At 34.1% G+C, this 20495-nt stretch overlaps 1 protein-coding gene across 1 annotated transcript in view; it reads right to left on the reverse strand.

Moving 5' to 3' along the window:
* DMD (dystrophin) overlaps nucleotides 1-20495 on the reverse strand; it is a 2123648-nt gene that overhangs the window by 1226206 nt on the left and 876947 nt on the right. The window contains exons 40-41 of the mRNA XM_057539128.1: nucleotides 18422-18574; nucleotides 17369-17551 (exon numbers count right to left, since the gene is read on the reverse strand). Of these exons, the coding sequence (XP_057395111.1) occupies nucleotides 17369-17551; nucleotides 18422-18574 (336 nt within the window). The remainder of the gene's footprint in view (nucleotides 1-17368; nucleotides 17552-18421; nucleotides 18575-20495) is intronic.

The raw sequence follows: 20495 nt of genomic DNA on the forward strand, positions 1-20495 counted from the left end.
TCACCCTGATACCAAAACCAGAGAAAGATACTACAAAAAAAGAAAATTACAGGCCAATATCACTGATGAATATAGATGCAAAAATCCTCAACAAAATACTAGGAAACAGAATCCAACAACACATTAAAAGGATCATACACCATGATCAAGTGGGGTTTATCCCAGGGATGCAAGGATTCTTCAGTATATGCAAATCAATCAATGTGATACACCATATTAAAAAACTGAAGAAGAAAAACCATATGATCATCTCAATAGATGCAGAAAAAGCTTCTGACAAAATTCAACACCCACTTATGATAAAAACTCTCCAGAAAGTGGGCATAGAGGGAACCTACCTCAACATAATAAAGGCCATATACGACAAACTCACAGCAAACATCATTCTCAATGGTGAAAAACTGAAAGCATTTCCTCTAAGATCAGGAACAAGACAAGGATGTCCACTCTCACCACTATTATTCAACATAGTTTTGGAAGTCCTAGCCATGGCAATCAGAGAAGAAAAAGAAATAAAAGGAATACAAATTGGAAAAGAAGAAGTAAAGCTGTCACTGTTTGCAGATGACATGATACTATACACAGAGAATCCTAAAGATGCCACCAGAAAACTACTAGAGCTAATCAATGAATTTGGTAAAGCTGCAGGATACAAAATTAATGCACAGAAATCTCTTGCATTTCTATGCACTAATGATGAAAAATCTGAAAGAGAAATTAAGCAAACACCCCCATTTACCACTGCAACAAAAAGAATAGAATACCTAGGAATAAACCTACCTAGGGAGACAAAAGACCTGTATGCAGAAAACTATAAGACACTGATGAACGAAATTAAAGATGATACCAGCAGATGGAGAGATATACCATGTTCTTGAATTGGAAGAATCAATATTGTGAAAATGACTCTACTACCCAAAGCAATCTACAGATTCAATGCAATCCCTATCAAATTACCAATGGCATTTTTTACAGAACTAGAACAAAAAATCTTAAAATTTGTATGGAGACACAAAAGACCCCAAATAGCCAAAACAGTCTTGAGGGAAAAAAAATGGAGCGGAGGAATCAGACTCCCTGACTTCAGACTATACTACATAGCTACAGTAATCAAGACAATATGGTACTGGCACAGAACAGAAACATAGATCAATGGAACAAGATAGAAAGCCCAGAGATAAACCCACACACCTATGGTCAACTAATCTATGACAAAGGAGGCAAGGATATACAATGGAGAAAAGACAGTCTCTTCAATAAGTGGTGCTGGGAAAACTGGACAGCTACATGTAAAAGAATGAAATTAGAACACTCCCTAACACCATAAACAAAAATAAACTCAAAATGGATTAGAGACCTAAATGTAGGACCGGACACTGTAAAACTCTTAGAGGAAAACATAGGAAGAACACTCTTTGACATAAATCACAGCAAGATCTTTTTTGATCCACCTCCTAGAGTAATGGAAATAAAAACACAAATAAACAAATGGGACCTAATGAAACTTCAAAGCTTTTGCACAGCAAAGGAAACCATAAAGAAGACGAAAAGACAACCCTCACAATGGGAGAAAATATTTGCAAATGAATCAACGGACAAAGGATTAATCTCCAAAATATATAAACAGCTCATGCAGTTCAATATTAAAAAAACAAACAACCCAATTCAAAAATGGGCAGAAGACCTAAATAGACATTTCTCCAAGAAGACATACAGATGGCCAAGAAGCACATGAAAAGCTGCTCAGCACCACTAATTATTAGAGAAATGCAAATCAATACTACAATGAGGTATCACCTCACACCAGTTAGAATGGGCATCACTGGAAAATCTACAAACAACAAATGCTGGAGAGGGTGCAGAGAAAAGGGAACCCTCTTGCACTGTTGGTGGGAATGTAAATTGATACAGCCACTATGGAGAATATGGAGGTTCCTTAAAAAACTAAAAATAGAATTACCATATGATCCAGCAATCCCACCACTGGGCATATAGCCAGAGAAAACCATAATTCAAAAAGACACATGCACCCCAATGTTCACTTCAGCACTGTTTACAATAGCCAGGTCATGGAAGCAACCTAAATGCCCATTGACAGACGACTGGATAAAGAAGATGTGGTACATATATACAATGGAATATTACTCAGCCATAAAAAAGGACGAAATTGGGCCATTTGTTGAGACGTGGATGGATGTAGAGACTGTCATACAGAGTGAAGTAAGTCAGAAAGAGAAAAACAAATATCGTATATTAACGCATATATGTGGAACGTAGAAAAATGGTACAGATGAACCGGTTTGCAGGGCAGAAATAGTGACACAGATGTAGAGAACAAACGTATGGATACCAAGGGGGGAAAGCGGCAGGGTGGTGGGGGTGGTGGTGGGATGAATTGGGCGACTGGGATTGACATGTATACACTGATGTGTATAAAATTGATGCCTAATAAGAACCTGCTGTATAATAAAATAAATAAAATGAAATTAAAAAATTAAAAAAAAGAAAGTCACAAGAAAAGGGAAGTACGACTGCAAAGACTCTGAAGTGGAAAGCATTTTGACAAGTTTGAAGAAGAGGAGGTCTTTGTGGCAATACATTAACTAGGCTGTTGTCCACTAGGGTAGCCAATATACGAAAGGGTAGAGATCTCTCAAAATAATTTTCCCCACAGAAAACAGTGAAGTGTATCTATATATGTGGCTAGCAACTAAAATACAGTGTGGATGATATTCATATGTTTCATGCATATTTGTGATAGTGTAGATACTAATCGCAGTACAGAAATTTAATTTTGTATAGATCATAAAGGGAGTTGTAAACATTACAGATTACTGTATTTCTTAAATAATTCATTTATTTATATTTTGCCACCCAGACATTCTATTAGATAAAAATGTAGTAACTATTATGGAAAACTATTTGCATGGATCTCCTGGAAAACTTCTCAGTTGATTTATCTTGGCAAAAGTGCCCATGTACTGCTATCCAGCTATCCAGCTAATAATGCCTCTAAATTATGAATTAATCTAAACATCTTAAATTTGCACAGATATGGACTCTTGTTTTTCATTTTAGCCATGCACCTTTTATCCATGGATTAGTCACCATGGCATGTACTGTTATATTTAAAATGCTATATTTTAAATGGATAACCAACAAGGACCTACTGTATAGCACAGGGAACTCTGCTCAATATTATGTAACAACCTAAGCGGGAAAATAATTTGAAAAAGAATAGATACATGTATATGCATAACTGAATCACTTTGGTGTACACCTGAAACTAACACAACATTGTTAATCAACTATACTCCAATATAAAATAAAAAGTTAAAAAAATTGCTCATGATTATAGCATATGGTGTTAAATTTGAGAATACAATCAGCTTGGACTTTCATTTAGTTCTCTAGTAGATAGCTGTTACTTATTGAGTATTACACTCAGAGATTCAAGAAATAAAAGGGTAGAAATTACAGAATTTTTAAGCAAAATTATGTTGTAAATGAAGTCTCTGTGAATAAATGCATTTGTATCAGTAAGAATAAAACTAAATTTCAAACACACTTTAAGGTTTCAAAAGCCATTGGCTCATAAAAAAGGGCAGAAGAAATATCTGAGAACTTAGCAAACTTGAAAACATTGTAACACTTTTTTTAATTTCATGAAAATCAAAGTTAGGAAAGCTATACACTTGAATTAATTTTATTCATGTGTTCTAAGAATATGTTCCATACAATGAGAGTCTTAAGTAATCACTGAAGAATCAGAATGATTCACAGATGGTGCGAGTGATTCAATTATTTCAACCAGTTGTTGTGGGCATGCTCAGAAGGATATTGCCAACCCCACTGCAGAAGCCATCTGAGCTCCCTTCCAGCTGGTGTTCCATATTTTGCAAGCAAATTTAGATTGGAGAAAATTATACTTTTTATTGTTATGTTGCAAACGGAGGTCAAATTGCTGTGTATAAATTCTTGTACTTTTTTTTTCTTTTCATTGTATGAGTTATATTTATCAAATATCACGTCTTTTGTATGATTGCTATGGATTCACCAATGTTCTTTCACGTTTTGTGTTGTCTGGCAGATGAGAGGCACTAGATAAATGTTTATTGAATGAAAGAAATACCAATTCAATGTATCCAAAATAAAACTTGAGTTTCTTTATTGACTCCCAGTAAGTGTATGGAATTCTAATTTTCCTGAACCCTTGTCATTATTAGGGGGTTCTCATTAAAAACAAATTATAAAAAGGAAGAAACCAATATAACAAAACAATACCTCGCCTAAAAAAGACAACATCAACAAATCTCTTTGTTAATTTAGTAATTATAACTATACCTTGATGTTGGAATCCTTGTTCTTAATTTTATGGGAACTCAGGGAAGTTGCTTGACAAATTTTAGTCTGTTTAGGTTGTTATAAGGATTAGAGATACTTTTTTTGTAAAAATCTAGACTTGCATGACTCAACTGGCCTCAGAAAATCTGTTATCACACAACAAAATAACTGATACTCATAATAATTTCCATTAGACTAAGAAAAGATAAGCTTTGCTTAATGTTTTTATTCACAATTGTAACTAACAGATTGTTCCAAAATAGTTCTATCAAATAAAATCATGTTTCAAATAGTGTCATTCCAAGAAAGAGAATATTTAGTGAAATAAGTTACTTTGTCTGATACCAAAAATGAGGTATATTTATCCTAATTTTACTAATAAAATTACATAATAAAACTGCACCTTCCAATAATGCATCAGACTCAATTTTGTGTTTGTATCTAACATTTATGGAAAATCTATGATTATTAATATATTTACCATCAATAATATCTCCAGAAGATTGTGCTAAATTTCCAATTAATAGAAAAATTTGATACAGTATATTACTCTAAGAAAGGTAATGTTATTTTAAAGTTTATATATTTGACATCAAATTGAATTGTGACTATAGTTCTTTACTGTAACTTTAATTCAGAAGATAAATAGCATATAAAATTATGTACCTAACATAGACATAACCTAACTATACAATAACTGTGCATGTTAATATAAGCCATGAGTCTAGTTTAACACATTTATATTAATATTTTTAATTTATTGTGCTATTTAGAGTCTATCACTTGAGGTAATATTTCTGAGGTACTACTGCATTGTATAACTCTTATTTATAAAATGGTGAATTTGTTTAAACGTACAAGAATATTAACTTGCAATTGACATCTTATTTCATACACAGTAATGGCTTTGTCTTGGAGAGATGCAGAAAAATCAAAGTCCTGTGTTAATGTAGTGGCTTACTCTCCTTGGCCAATTCAACTAGTGTTCTTAAGCCTCAGTTTCCTGTTTGGATTATTTTATTTTGATAGTTTATATGTTTATTTTTTCTCTCTCTACTTCAAACATTTTATACTCTTTATCAGGTTAATAGTTACTCTAAAATTATCAGCATGCACAATGAATTTTGCACGGTCTCCTGAGCATTAAGAGGACCTTACAATGATTTTATTCATCATTGATTGATTGATTGATTCATTCATTCAACAAATATATACTATGTACCTACTACTTGCTAGTCACGTCTTTTGGTTCTGAGGACACAGCAGCAAAAAAAAAAAAAAAAAAAAAGAAAGAAAAGAAAAGAAAAAAAGACAAAAATCCCTGCATTTTTGGAGCTTTCATCATAGGGAGGGAGATAGATAATAAGATAAAGAGTGAAAATATTTATAACATTCCTGGTAATGCATTTTATGGAGAATAATAAATGGAAAAGGGGTCGATGAAGTGTGTCACCAAGAAGAACACTTACGAATAAAGACTTGAAGGCAGAGTGAAGGGGTCATATAGACATCTGGGGGTACAGAGTTTTAGGCTTAGGACATACAGTGAAAAGGGGGTCTGCCCGATACGTTCAAGGAAGAGTGAAGAGGTCAATGTAGGTAGAGCAGAGGGGATAAGAGGTAAAGTACTAAGAGATAACTCCAGAGAGCTAATAGGGGCCAAAGTCATATATCCTTTAAAACTCATGTAAGGATTTTGGATTTTACTCTAAAATAGATCGGAATCCATCAGAGCATTTTCATCACATAAAGCACACCTGATTTATATTTTCAAATGATGTCTCTGTTTATTGTGTTGAGAATAGGTAAAGGAAAGCAAGGGTACCCCAAATTTTGAAAGGGCAGTGTTGCCACTATTGTTCAGGGGAGAAGAGTGGTCTGTTTATAAAAATGTTGTGGTCATGAACTTATAACCTGGTATTAAAGTCACAAGACTGGATGAAAAAAGCAAGGCAGGGAGTATAGATAGAAAGTGGAAAATGTCCAAGGACTGAGTGCTGAGGCATGTCCACATTACAGGAGAGAAGGAGGCACCACCAATGGAGTCTGAGAAGGAACAACCAGAAAGGAGGTAAACGAGGTGAGGAAGTCCAACCAATTTCCTTCTATACTGTATGTCACTGACGTCCAGTATTTTAGTCCTATTTTGTACTTTAGTACGTAATTTACACAAATTTATATATGGCAAATATTTCTTCAGGCTTGTATCTTGGTTTAGCATTTTCTTTGCTCATCATTCTCCCTTGCATCTTAAATCATCCATCTAGGGTTATTCTCCTTCTGTTTACAAAGCAACCCTGAGGTGCATACCTGCCGTGGAATATTATGCAGGCTCTAAAAATGTTTCCAGAACTTCATTTTACTAACATAGAAAAAGACATATGATATAATATTTAGTGAAAATCCAAGGTATAAAATTATCTTAACACAACATGAAGATGTATAGACTGATAATTGAATATACATTAACAGTGGCTAATTCCAAAAACAAAACAGAACAAAACAAAAACCCCCAAAACAAAAAACAAACCCAACCAACCAACCAACGAAAAAAACCCTGAGGATCCTTCAGTGAGACTTTCTCACTGGTTATCTCTCTCAGTTTTTGTTTGCCCGAAAAGATCTTTATTTCAATGTTACTCTTGAAAGAACGAGAGTTCCTATGAGTATACAATTCTAGGATCATAGCTGGTTTTTCTTTCATCATTTTTGAAGACATTATTCTATCACTTTCTGGCTTTTATCATTGCTCTAAAATCAGCTGTCATTATACATGTCATTACTTTCTAGGTAAGCTGTCTCTCTTTGGCTTTGGAATTTATCAGTTTCATTATGATGGTATATGGGTGTATTTCTTTCTTTATGAAAAAGGAAAACACCTTGATATTTACTTATTTTCAACCTGACTATTGGAACTTTCACTAATTTTGGAAAACCCTAAGCAATTATCACTTCAAATAGTGCCTTTTATACTTTTACTCCATGCTTTCCTTCTATATTTGACATTCTCACTCTCTACCTTTCTTATCCTTTCTTTTGAATTTTTTAAAATATTTTTTTAATATTTTGGTCTCTATGCATGTTAGGTAATTTATTTTATCTATCTTCCAAGTTTCTAATTCTCATTTCTGTTATATCTAATTTGATGCTTAACTTGTCCAATGAATCATTAATTTCAATTATTATATTTTTCAATTTCCTGAAGTTCTATTTGATTCTTTTCAAAATTCCTTGGTCATTATCTTATTATCTCTGGTCCTTAATTCATACTTTTGATGCAAACTTTTACTACTCTAAAAAAGTTAAACATGCTTACTTTACATTTTGTACCTGATTAATTCATTATCTTCTGTCTCTAGGAGTTGGATTCTACTGCTTTTTTCCTCATTGGAACTGCCATTTTAATTCTACAAGCATGTTCTTAGAACTTTATCTGTGGGAATTATTTAAAGTCTGGATTTAAGCAGTGTCAAGCTAGAATGTATTTGTATCTGCTTCTGTTAGGTACATGGGGCACTACCAACTCAGAATACCTTAAGTTTCTGGCTTTCGGTTTCTCAGGACACCTAGCAGTGTGAACTCTGGACACCGAAACTTCTGCATGTTGTCCTTCAAACCAGTGACCTTAATAAAAAATATTTTAGAACTTCAACATTTTTGGTGGTTGATTATCTCTCTTAATTCTATAAGAAAGGAGTTATTAACTTTATCCTGAGGCTCAAATATTTAGTCCAATTTGCACAGGTAATGAGAGATGCAGGATATAATCCTAGGTCTTCTTATTCCAAGCATAAGAGGTATTATAAAATATCAGTTTTTCTAACATGAGTGGAATCCACTTTATAAACAGTGACCTAGTCTTGATTTTGCAATAGCAATACAATAGAAATTTGGAGATTTTTTACTGATTATCAGAACCTTCAGTTAAATAAGCCTCTCCTGCTCACATATGTATGTGTCCTGTGTCTTTATAAGGTATTTATATATTCTTTATGTTTTCATAGATTTTAATTCATCTTGGTTGGGACACCAATGTGTTTATTCTATTTATGGGTTCATGCCTTTCTTATGATCTGGGAAAGTTTTAGTCATTTTTCCTCAAATATTGTCTCCCGCATAATCTGTCATTTTCTTTTGCAATTATATTAGACATAAAACTTATTATTCTGTTCTCTCAATCTTTCATATTTTCATATTTTTTTATCTTTATGTGGTGTATTCTGATTTTATCATAATTACTTTCTAATTTTCTCATGTTTATTTAATTAGGTGTTTAACACACGCTCTTAGTTTTTTTTTTATTTCTATGACTAGCTTTTGGTTTCTACAAGTGTTATTCAATGTGTTATCATCATAAATGTGTATTTTTATAAATTAATGTTTATTTTATGCCTTGATCTCTATTTTATTTTCAACATATTTACTTTAGAGCATGCAGTAGTTTTCTATTATTTTAAGTTCATGAAGCACTAATTCTCTTGATTGTTATGTTAGATAACTCTAAGTCAAAATATATTATTTCTTCATGTGAGTTCTAACAGTTTGCTGTGAACCAACCTTCAGTGTTCGTGTGTCTGTGGGACACTCCTAAAAGAGTGATTTATTGTATGATTCTGTGAGAAGACTCTAAGGATTTCACCAACCTGGGAACAATTTTATGTTAATTTCTCAGTTCAGGAGTCTAGAGGCTTGTGGTCGGTGTCGAAATTCAGATCCCCCACAACTCAGAAATAACTTTCACAAATTTGTTTCTCCAGTCAGAATCCTTGTCAGATGAATTGGCCTTGGGAGCTGGATTTATCTATTCTCCCTCTACTTGTCAAGGGAAGCCCTTGAAGATTCAACATTTAAACAGGGTTTCCATTTACATCTCTAGCAGATGTTGTATAACGCTACATATTTTCTACTAAAAGCCTTTAAACCTTTCTCCTAACCATGAGGCCCTCAATCCAGGCTCAGTATCACATGAGATGATGTGCTCATTTATGGCAACTAGGAAGAAGGGAGGTTCCATCACATATTTTGAGCTCAGCTAAATTGTTTTAAAATTATATTTTATCCAGAATTTCCATACATTTGAAATGAAGGGTGAGGAAATCAATCAGACTGTTATCTTCCTGGAAGTTGATTCTAGCTTAACATACTCTATTTACTAAACAACCATTAAACTGATTCTCTTACATAAACTAGAAACCAGAAAAAAAAATTACTATAGAAATGGCAGTAACTATTATGGTCACAACAGTCTAGAGAAACATAGAGTCTTGATTTATCTATTTTTTCTTAACACTTGTGATATGTTAATTACAAAATCGAAGCTCAGAGGAGGAAAATTTTATAAGCAGCTACCTCCTGGTCCATTTCCCTAGCAACCATTATTAGTCTTTTATATTCACAACTCTGTTTACTAAAGAGCACTCTGTCTCTAAATAAGAAAATTATTTATGTTACCAAATTCTCTAAGGATCTTGCATTGGCAGCTGATGGTCTTTGTTGTTACTTCAAGGCAAAGAAAAATTCTATGTAGCAATTATTCAAAAAGTATGTTTCCCCTTTATTTTGGTCTCAACATTAAATGGTTACCATTATGTGATAGAAGCAAATGTACAAAAAAATGAGTAATGCAGAATCAAATCTAGGTTCAGACATTATTTTACATAAGGTGATGGCAAGCAGCTTTGTGATTACTTTTTTGTACATCTTTGCTTCATTTTAAGAAAATCCGAAATAACAAAAGCATAATGATAAAGTGATGTTTTTCACAATTTTTTTTTCTGAAGAACATTAGTTCTTCATAATCACTCAAACAGGAATACTATCATAAAACTGAAATGAAATTTCCCCCTTTGTACTGCAACTATCCAGATGTGAAAGTCTGCAGAATCTATTCCCCTCATAGAAATTCATAACCACATTTGCATATCAAAAGCCCTGTAAAATTCTAGACTAAGGAAACTTTGCTTAATCCAGTGTTTCTCAAACTTACTTGGACACTAGATATCTTTTCTTTCTTTTGAATAGCTCTCACTGTATCTTGGGAAGCACTAAGTTCACGTTAGGTGTCTTCCATTTCTTACGTGTGCCCTTGGACAATCTCCTTAACTTTATTTAGATTAATTTTCCTTTCTGGAAAATGACAATGAAAATAATACTTACTCGAGAGGGTTATTGGTGGGAACAAACTAGATACATGTGAAAACGTTTTGTAAATGTAAAGTTCTATTCAAATTCAAACAATTTTTAAAAGTAGAGGAACGTTTACACTATAAAAGTGTTCTCATTTTACAAACTATTCACGTAAGGACTAACTTGTATAATGCATTTCTTGTGGCATTTAAATAAATCTAACAATTTTCTATCAACTTTTCAAGAAGTTCTATGTTTTGGCAATGTGTACTTTTAATGTTAAGATACCTTACTACAATTTACTCTGATGTAGTAAAAGCTATCCTTTGCAATACGTTGTTATAATCATCCTCATATTCCCTCTTTACTACCTCAATGTTAAGTTTCAAGAACTTTGTCTTTTCTCAGTATACACACTTCCAGAAGTAACTGTACTAAAATCTGCCGTTCTGAAGAGTTGTCTTAAACTCCCAGTTGGCAAGTATAATTATAAGGAGTATAAAATATTTTTAAAATAGAAAAAATACCTATTAAGTATTACCTGTCTAGATTCTACATCAAAGTTCTACTAAACGTTCATTGTTTCTAAATGAAAAGACGGCTAAGTTATAGTACCCATGTAAAAGTCTACATGGAAAATATTCCATGAAGAAACAATATGTACAAAGGTCCTGAGGTGGAAATGATGCTGTGTGTTTAAGTATAGAGGAGAAACTTTTATGCCTCTAGGACAGGAGAATGGCAAAAAGGGAAATAAAGTTGGAGTAATATAGGAATGAGAGGCAGGAACCAAACTACGTAGAAGCTTGTAAGATTTCATTAAAATGGTAGTGAGCAGCAGGGGCTTGAGAGAATCTCACATAAGCTTTAGGAATTCTCTGGCTTCACTAAGGAGACTATAGTGTAGGTGGGAAAATGTTGGAAGCAAGGATTAGATGCTGCTGAAGTAATCAAGATGAAAGATAATACGCTAAGGTTTCTCCAATAAAGGTACTGAGGAGTGGTCCAATTAAAGATGTATTTTGCAGGTAGAGCCAACAGAATTTGAAGTGAATTCCATGGATGATATAAGAGCAAAGAGGAATCATGGATGATGCCTAGGCTTTGGACCTAGGTGAAAAGGCAATTTACTAACACCTGGAGAGCTTGGTAGGATCTAATTTATGTAGGAGAGAAAATTAATTATTCTCGACTTGGCTATCTTATGTTCGAGATACCTGTTAGGCATCTAAAATAAGAAGTTGAATAAGAAGCTGTTGGATGTAAAATGTTGAATATCAGTATTATTTACTTGGTATTTGAAGCCATGGGATATCCAGGGTAAATGGAGTTGTCGTATTTAGAAAAGGGACATTGCTTTCCCTTCTTCCACTAAGATGTATTTTTGTATTTTGTTTTGTTTTGTTTTGTTTTGTTTTTTTGCTTCCCTTCCTGGGATAGGTCATGCATGTATGCCTATTCCAAAGGTGTATGACATTTTTTTTTGCCTCCTAGAAACATGATAGTTGGCAATAATAATTCACACTGAACACATTAGGCACAACGTCTTATATTTGCTGCTACCATCTAGAACAAGCCTTTTATTTATTGTATTCTCCTTGCTGTAAGATCAAATCATTTTTATATTCTCATAGCACTCAATGTTTTCCTTTGCAGAAATTGCCACAATTTTAGTAACTAATTACAGGATAATTTTTCCCCTTTTTTTATATATAGAAAATCATTTTATATACCTTTATATAGCTTGCTCCTTCTCTCCGGCTCCATTTTCCTTTTTACACTAGCACATCATTTAGTACTTCTTTCTGCAACAATCTTAGGTAATGTATTCTCTTAGTGTTCCTTTAACTGAAAATATCTGTATATCTGAAAATATCTTGTCTTCATTCTTGAACCACAGTTGACAGAATTCTTTTGAACATTCGCCTTGCACATTGAAGATATTATTCCATTTTCTTCTAACATCTGTTGTCGAGGAAAAGTCAGCCAGCCTGCAGCAGTTTCTGCCTGTAGTCCTTGGTAGCTTTTATGATGATCTTCCTGATCGTTGATGTTCTGGGTTTCATGCAGACCTTGCTAGGTGTGAACTTGTTTTTATTTATTACACACTGGTTGAGCTTTATTCAGTTTGAGGACTCATGTAAATTGAGCTTTATTAAATTTGAGGACTCATGTAAATTGAGATTTATTCGATTTTGTTAAATGTCAGTCATTTATATAAAATAATGTCTCTTCCTCAGGCTGTCCAATCTTTTTAGGCATATGTTTGAGCTTTTTATTCTATCCTCTCCATCTTTCAGTATTTTCAGCAAAGCAAAATTTTCCTCATCATCTTTCAATTAATATATTCTTTTTTATTCTATAATGAATCCACCATTAAAAAGTTGTTTGAGTTATTTCAATAATTATATGTTAATTTCTAGACTCCATTTTATCAAAGTTTCCTATTCACTCTTCAAAATGGCCTGTTCCTATTGTAAGAATTCCATTCCACCCTTATTTTCTAAATCCTTTTGAACATTAAAAAACACAATTTCATGTCCTTTACTATCTTTTTATCTCTAATTTCCTCAGGTGTGCATACTCCTTTTATTTTTTGGTGTGTTAACATCACTCACAAAAGGAATCTTTTTATATCCATTGTAATTTTAGTCTGTGAGCTTATTTTGCTCAGGAGTTTCACATAAGCTCCAGGTTGTTATATATCCTCACTGTGCAATTTTGTGGTTGTATTTTCTTGGGATTTCTGAGGTTAACTGTCTAATGCTAAAATTAAGCTTAATAAAATTATGCATAGTTTTCTATTAAGAAATTTTCAAAGCCTTTGTTTTTTCCTCTTTTTCTTTACCTTGCTATAGAAAATAATTTAGATAATGCTCTATTGCCAAGTTTATGGAGAATTATGCCTTCATTGGTAGAATCACCAGCTTTGTATGAAATTTCCTGCAAATATTTTGTGCCTCGAAGCAAAACTACCTGGTCAAAGATTATGGAATCTAATTTGTAATTCACATTGAACAAAATAGCTCTATCTGTTGTTAATAACATTTTATTTTTTTATAAATTTATTTATTTATTTATTTTTGGCTGCATTAGGTCTTCGTTGCTGTGCACGGGCTTTCTCTAGTTGCAGTGAGCAGGGGCTACTCTTCGTTACGGTGTACGGGGCTTCTCGTTGCTGTGGCTTCTCCTGTTGCAGAGTACGGGCTCCAGGCGCACGGGCTTCAGCAGTTGTGGCTCACGGGCTCTAGAGCACAGGCTCAGTAGTTGTGGTGCACGGGCTTAGTTGCTCCGCAGCATGTGGGATCTTCCTGGACCAGGGCTCGAACCCGTGTCCCCTGCATTGGCAGACGAATTCTTAACCACTGCGCCACCAGGGAAGCCCCAATAACATTTAAAATCTATGGTACCCACTGAGCCTAATTCTCTTAATGACTTACAAAGATATTATAAATTTTTAAAATAATGTGTCTCCTGGGCTTCCCTGGTGGTGCAGTGGTTGAGAATCTGCCTGCTAATGCAGGGGACACGGGTTTGAGCCCTGGTCTAGGAAGATCCCACATGCCGCAGAGCAACTAAGCCCGTGAGCCACAATTACTGAGCCTGCGCGTCTGGAGCCTGTGCTCCGCAACAAGAGAGGCCGCGATAGTGAGAGGCCCGCGCACCGCGATGAAGAGTGGTCCCCGCTTGCCGCAACTAGAGAAAGCCCTCGCACAGAAACGAAGACCCAACACAGCCATAAATAAATAAATTTAAAAAAAATAATGTGTCTCCTTTCCAATGTTAACTTATATACTGGAAGAGGAAGAAAAAAATTGATTCACTTAACCTCTATGATGTAGCGGGTATTTTACATATATTTCATTAACACAAACATCCTCATCCCCATGGTAGAGATGGAGGAAACCAGGCTGGGAGAGACTGACTGGTGATCATACAACCAGCAGATGGAATCAGTGGGATTCACAATCAGGGCTGTTCATCCCAGGGAGTCGTCTATTTTACTAGACCACACTGCTGTTGTAAAACATCCTACAGAAAACATTCCTTATGTTCTGTTTACAGTCGTTGTTTGGCCTTCACTGAACAGCCAGGTCTCTAAGCCAACAGGAACTACATTAGAAATGTTTTGTATTCCTAACTAGGGTGGGGGCTTCAACATGCTCAATACCTGGAGAAAATCTTACCTGCTTTCTCCCAGTCTGTTTTCCCTTCTTTCTGGTCTCCAGGATTGTCCTGAGGACAATGATTTGCAGATATTCTCTTCTCTGGTTTGGTCTGCACTCCTACCTGGCCTGGGGCTGCTTCATGGCTCCCTGAGACAAAGTTCTATGGCTTTTCTGAGCTTTAGTATTGCCATATATAACTCTGACCTGCACATAGTCCCTGAAGTACACGAATTTTACACTGCTTAGTCCATTTCTGAGTCTTTATCTCTAAAGTAAAGACAATTGATTTCTCATTTTAAACTCAGTTCTCAAATGTTAAGCACTTCATAGTACTGCCTACCATCTTGAATTACTACTGCTAAGATATGAAAGATCAACTGAAAAATCCCTGAGTCCAAAGAAAGTCTCGAGTTTATATACAGAGAGAACAAAAAGGGACATTTGAGAAGAAGAAAGATGAAAGAAATAGAGAAGGGCAATGGAAGAGGAGAAAAGGAATTGTGAAGCTATGACTACCTGTGCTACATCAGAGCCATTGTAGGATTACCCCAAACATAACTTTTAGTTAAGCTGTTTGCTTGTGGCTATGTCAAATATCCTCACCTTAGATTAATTGGGGAAAGATGACTCTAACCAGTGGACATGTGAAATCAGTTTTTTAATATGTATTAGGAATCAGTGGAATATAAAGATACATCTTAGATTTATCTGTCTATCCATCAGTCTGTCTGTCTATCTACCTATATCATCTTTCAGGTCTAATAAAAATCCAAAGCTAAATATAATTGTAATATTAAATGGATTATTCTTCATGCATATTGTTATTGCTTCTATTATCATGGAAAATTAAAAGTTAACATAAAAATATTTTCCCCAAGCAAGGCACCTTCTGAATTTTGGATCCTTCAGATATAAAATCAAGAAGAAATGTTTTATGAAGAAAATATATTATAGTATCTTACTATAATTTATTTTTAAAATTCTATACTGGTTCACTTATCCTTACTTTATTTCACCAATCATTATTACATTTTATAAATATTTGTTAGAGCCTATTATGTGCAAGGACACAATGGCATTTTAAGTGAGTCGTTTATGGAGATTTTTGATCCTGTGTCTATTTAACTATAAAGTGTTAATAACTTACCTTGACCAAGTTGTAAAAAAAAATTAATCCTGGGTGTGTCAAGATATGGGGGAAATTGGAATGGAGAAAATAGTGAGTAGTAAGATAATTCAACGTGGAGGACTTAAATGATGTATTAAATCGAGGCAAAAATATTTTACTTAAATTTTCTTTATGGTTGCCTTAATCTTTCAATTCATTTTGCATCCACAGACACAGGCTTTCTGTTAGTGTAAGCTTGAGTGATTTATGACATATTATGCTCATAATATCTACTATGAAGGATAATAGGCTGAAACGTGCAATGAGCTAGAATTGGACTTTAAATGTAATATAGTTTCAGCATACCTTACATTACTACTTCCAATTTCTCAGAATATTCAGCTACTATTAAATCTTAAGGTATTGGATTTCTTAGAAAACAGTGTATTCATGGATTTTTCTAACACGTTAAAAGAAGTAACAATATGCAGTATTTTTTCCCTTGGTTAATAAGCAGCATTAACAAAAATATATGCTTATAAAATAAAGTTATATTAATTGTTTAAGACATATTCAAACATTTACCCCGTATTAAATGGAATCAACAACATCACAGAAGAAATTCCCAAGAAAGTCTCACCTATGGGTCGAAACCAATGCAATTGTCATTAACATAGGTCAAAAAGGGTTGAATATCTGTTGGTTTCATGTAAGTCGACCTAACATAATTACAAAGCCTCATTTTCCAGACTTTCAGACCCTGGTTTTGTGAGGAGCACTGTCTTTGCATAATGACAGAGTGGTGACCATTCTGCTTCACTTTACAATATCTCAGAATAGGAACAAAAATGTACCTGTTAGAAAATCCCTATGGTTTATTCCCTACTACAGATAAAGAGCTAAAAAGACCAAGCTTACGATTATGAATTGTATTTTTAAAGGGAGAATCACAAAATTTCCACCCAGTTGTTTGAAAGAAAGAAGAGCAGTTGTTTCTTTTCCTTTTGGCTTATAATAGTTCAGTAGTAACAATATTTGATATTTTTCAACCTGCTATCAATTATTAACAATCTTACTAGGCATACAATCCTTCTAATAAGCCTTTTAACCCATTGAGCGGCTAAGTGAGTTATGAGGACTAAGCTATTATTCTATAAGTCAATGAGATAAGAAGGCCTTGTGCAAGTTGGTATAAGAAGTTGTTTCACAAAAGATTTATTATTTACCATGTATACATTAAGAAAGTAAAATTAGCATGGGATGGTCTCAGGAAAGCAATACAAATTTTTGGATTAGACGCTGAAATAAAGTAAATGTATGATAAATTGACAAATTCACATTTCCAGTGTTATGAAAAAATGATGTGGCAAAAGAAATTAAGATGTATTTTTCATTTTTGATAAGGGGGCCGTTTCCTATGATCTGTTAAGGGATTACGTTTTTAATCTGAGAAATTAACCACTAGTGTTACAGAAGCCCAAAGTGAGGGGGAACTACTCACTTTCAGATTGCATATTAGCACTTTGAAATTGCACCCAGATTTTTTTCTATTGGTTAGTAGGCCTCTGTTATTAGAGTAGTAGTTGCAAACACATATGTAGGTTTGCCAGTAACAACTCACAATTTGTGCAAAGTTGAGTCTTCGAAACTGAGCAAATTTGCTCTCAATTTCCCGCCAGCGCTTGCTGAGCTGGATCTGAGTTGGCTCCACTGCCATTGCTGCCCCATCCTCAGACAAGCCCTCAGCTTGCCTACGCACTGCGTTCAGCTCCTCTTTCTTCTTCTGCAACTCACGATCAATTTCCTATTGAGCAAAACCAATACAGGGCCCAGGGCAGTTAGCTAACCACATTAACCAACCTATAAGCAGCACATACCTGTCCCAGAAATTTCATAGGCTGTTGTCATTTTATTGTCACTTTTCATAATTTACAAGTATGGAAGCCATCACTGTCATCTTCACCCAAGAATCCAAATATTATTTCAGTTATCTTTTGAATGCTCAGTTTTAGATATTCTAATTGAGAAAATACTGAAATTGATCTAACAGTTTTCTTTCTTCTTAATTCCTCTAGTGTTTTGGGGCTGACCCAAATTGGAGTGATTACTCATTATTTCTTAGGGACCATCCATATAGAATATAATTTAGAGGGTAAGTGAATAAGTAATTTATTTCCTTTTTAGAGTTTTGAGGAACTCAACAGAGAATGAAGCAAAATAAAGAGTGTAAAATAATAACAGAAAAAACATCTTCAGACAATATGCAACAAATAAAGCTATAGAGATTTGACACTGATGTGTGAAGATGCTCTGATGAAATGAATGTGCTAACATGAGATAGAAGTCGTCCATATACCGATAAGTCATTTGTTCATCTGGAACAAAGATACACAGAGTCAATTACAATTTTACCAGAAAACATATGACATTTCTTAATTCATTTTACATTGTCTAAGAATAAAACATTTTATTCATTCAACATTACGTCAATTGAAAAACACTTATACAATACATTTACTAAAACAAATAAAAAATACAAAGAAATGCATCAAATCGGGGAGAACACTAATAGAGGAAACAACATCAACACTTAAAAAATGATCCATACAGGTTAAGTTAAATAAATTAAACTGTAGCAACAAAATCTGGGATTGACATTCTAAAACAACATTACCTTTATTTTCCTTTCGTCTCTGGGTTCAGGTAGGCTGGCTAATTTTTTTTCAATGTCATCCAAGCATTTCAGGAGATCATCAGCCTGCCTCTTGTACTGATACCACTGGTGAGAAATTTCTAGAGCCTTTTTTCTTCTTTGAGACCTCAAATCCTGTTCATGGTGCAGATATTATTAAAATATCAATATAAAGTATATTACACTTCTGGCTGTAGTCATTTAAAAATAATTTGGGTCCCTCATCTTCTTGTTCAGGTTCAGTTAAATTCACATTTAAATGCTAAACATACAAATAGATGATTACATTATGTATTCATGTGACAGGACCCATGTACATGAAGCTGAGAAACCTGAACAACCTACTTCAAGTATTTTCTCTTAGCATGTTCAAACTTGTTTAGAAATTTTTCCACATTTAATTAACTCTTAATGAGTCAACTAAATTATCGTGTTGAGTATGTGAAATAGTTTAATATGTGAATTCAACTGAGTTAACTACATACTTGTACAAACTTACTGAGTTTGTATTTGAATTTTAAAATAGGTAAAAATTCTAAAATTGATATCTTCAGCCCTAGGTTCAAAATTTTAAGTTTATATAGCCAAAGAACTTACATTCATGATCTTAAAACTCTCTATAAAATAGTTTCATAGGCTATTAATATTTTGTGATTAGAAATATAAAGTGTTCTTAGTAAGCATATCAATTGCTTCAAGCTATATATGTTCAAGTGTGAAAAATGTATACCTGTGAGTGTACATGAAAATGACAATTTAAATGTTACGGCAAACTTTTTCTCATTATATCAAATCCAAATGCAAAATGATAAAATTATTTAGAAAAGGGAAAGTGCACGGTTTCCAATGAACCTGATGAGATAAATAAGGGTGACTGCTTACTAAATCAACAAAGGGGGGGGGGAAGTTTATCATCTTACTCCTTACAAGACCACCCAGTGTCTTCCCTGATTAATAGAATTTGTTGTAATGCTATTTTACGATAACACAAGGGAACGTAAGAGCTCAGGATACAGCTTTCATTTCTTCAGAGCAGTAGCAATTAGGGTTTCATGTACAGATATAGCTGGAGCCAAAGAAAATAATGAATATCAAAGGACTGCTGAAATATTCATTGCATTGGAAAGTCTTTACCTTCTTTGAAATATTTCATAAGGACTAGAATTGAAGCCACTTGGCAGATTAACAATTGAATTTGGTAGATTGGTTTGGCAAGTGGAGTAGATTTTCATTAATCGCTTTTAAAATATATTTGCAAAAATGATCTCGATTTCATTCTGCATTTTGTTTAAAACTGAGGACGTAAAATTTACTACCGTTTACATTTTTAGTTGAAGTTCTAAAGCTCCTGTGGAGGTATTAAATGCCTGGGATGAGCCAGATGGAATGCTGCTTTTTTCAAAGGTACCAAGATACAGCCACGTGAATGAGAGTTGAGCCATGCCTTACTGGTGACACAACTCACATCTTTGCCAAGAGAAAGGCCTTGTGGTCATAAAATCTGAAACTCCTTTTACTTCCTAAGCACAAGGTGATGTGTAATGTGTAAAGGTATTAAGAGACATTATAGAGATTTCTTTACAGGTATGCCAGATAACCATTAAACACTGCTGTTCAGTAGGACACATATCATATGACCAGTGTAGATGCTTCTAAAAGCTTGGTCACAGTTGGAAGCGTGTGAATTACACAGCTTTCTGATTTTCTGAGCACATTATGGCTTGCTCTTGCACTCCCTCGGGGAAGAGGCCTTTTCTAGTTACTACATTTATCAGCAGTTACCTTCAGAACACCTGCTGGCCAATTAGACTTTCCTTGTGGATTCCTTGTAGGCACAATATTGTGTAATTACATTCTCAGCAGTGTTTATTTGCTTGTCTGACTATATGGGAAAAGGTTTTATACTCTTATTTGCATATAGAAAGCAGACTCTATCCACCTACAAGGTGGATCCACCTACATGGCTACATAGCTCTAAAAGAGTGATTTACAATGAAAAGCTCAGCAATTAACAGTGTTAGAAAAATCAGCCATGCATGCAAATAGTGAATATTGA

Source organism: Balaenoptera acutorostrata, chromosome X, assembly GCF_949987535.1.
Source record: "Balaenoptera acutorostrata chromosome X, mBalAcu1.1, whole genome shotgun sequence".
NCBI lineage: Eukaryota > Metazoa > Chordata > Mammalia > Artiodactyla > Balaenopteridae > Balaenoptera > Balaenoptera acutorostrata.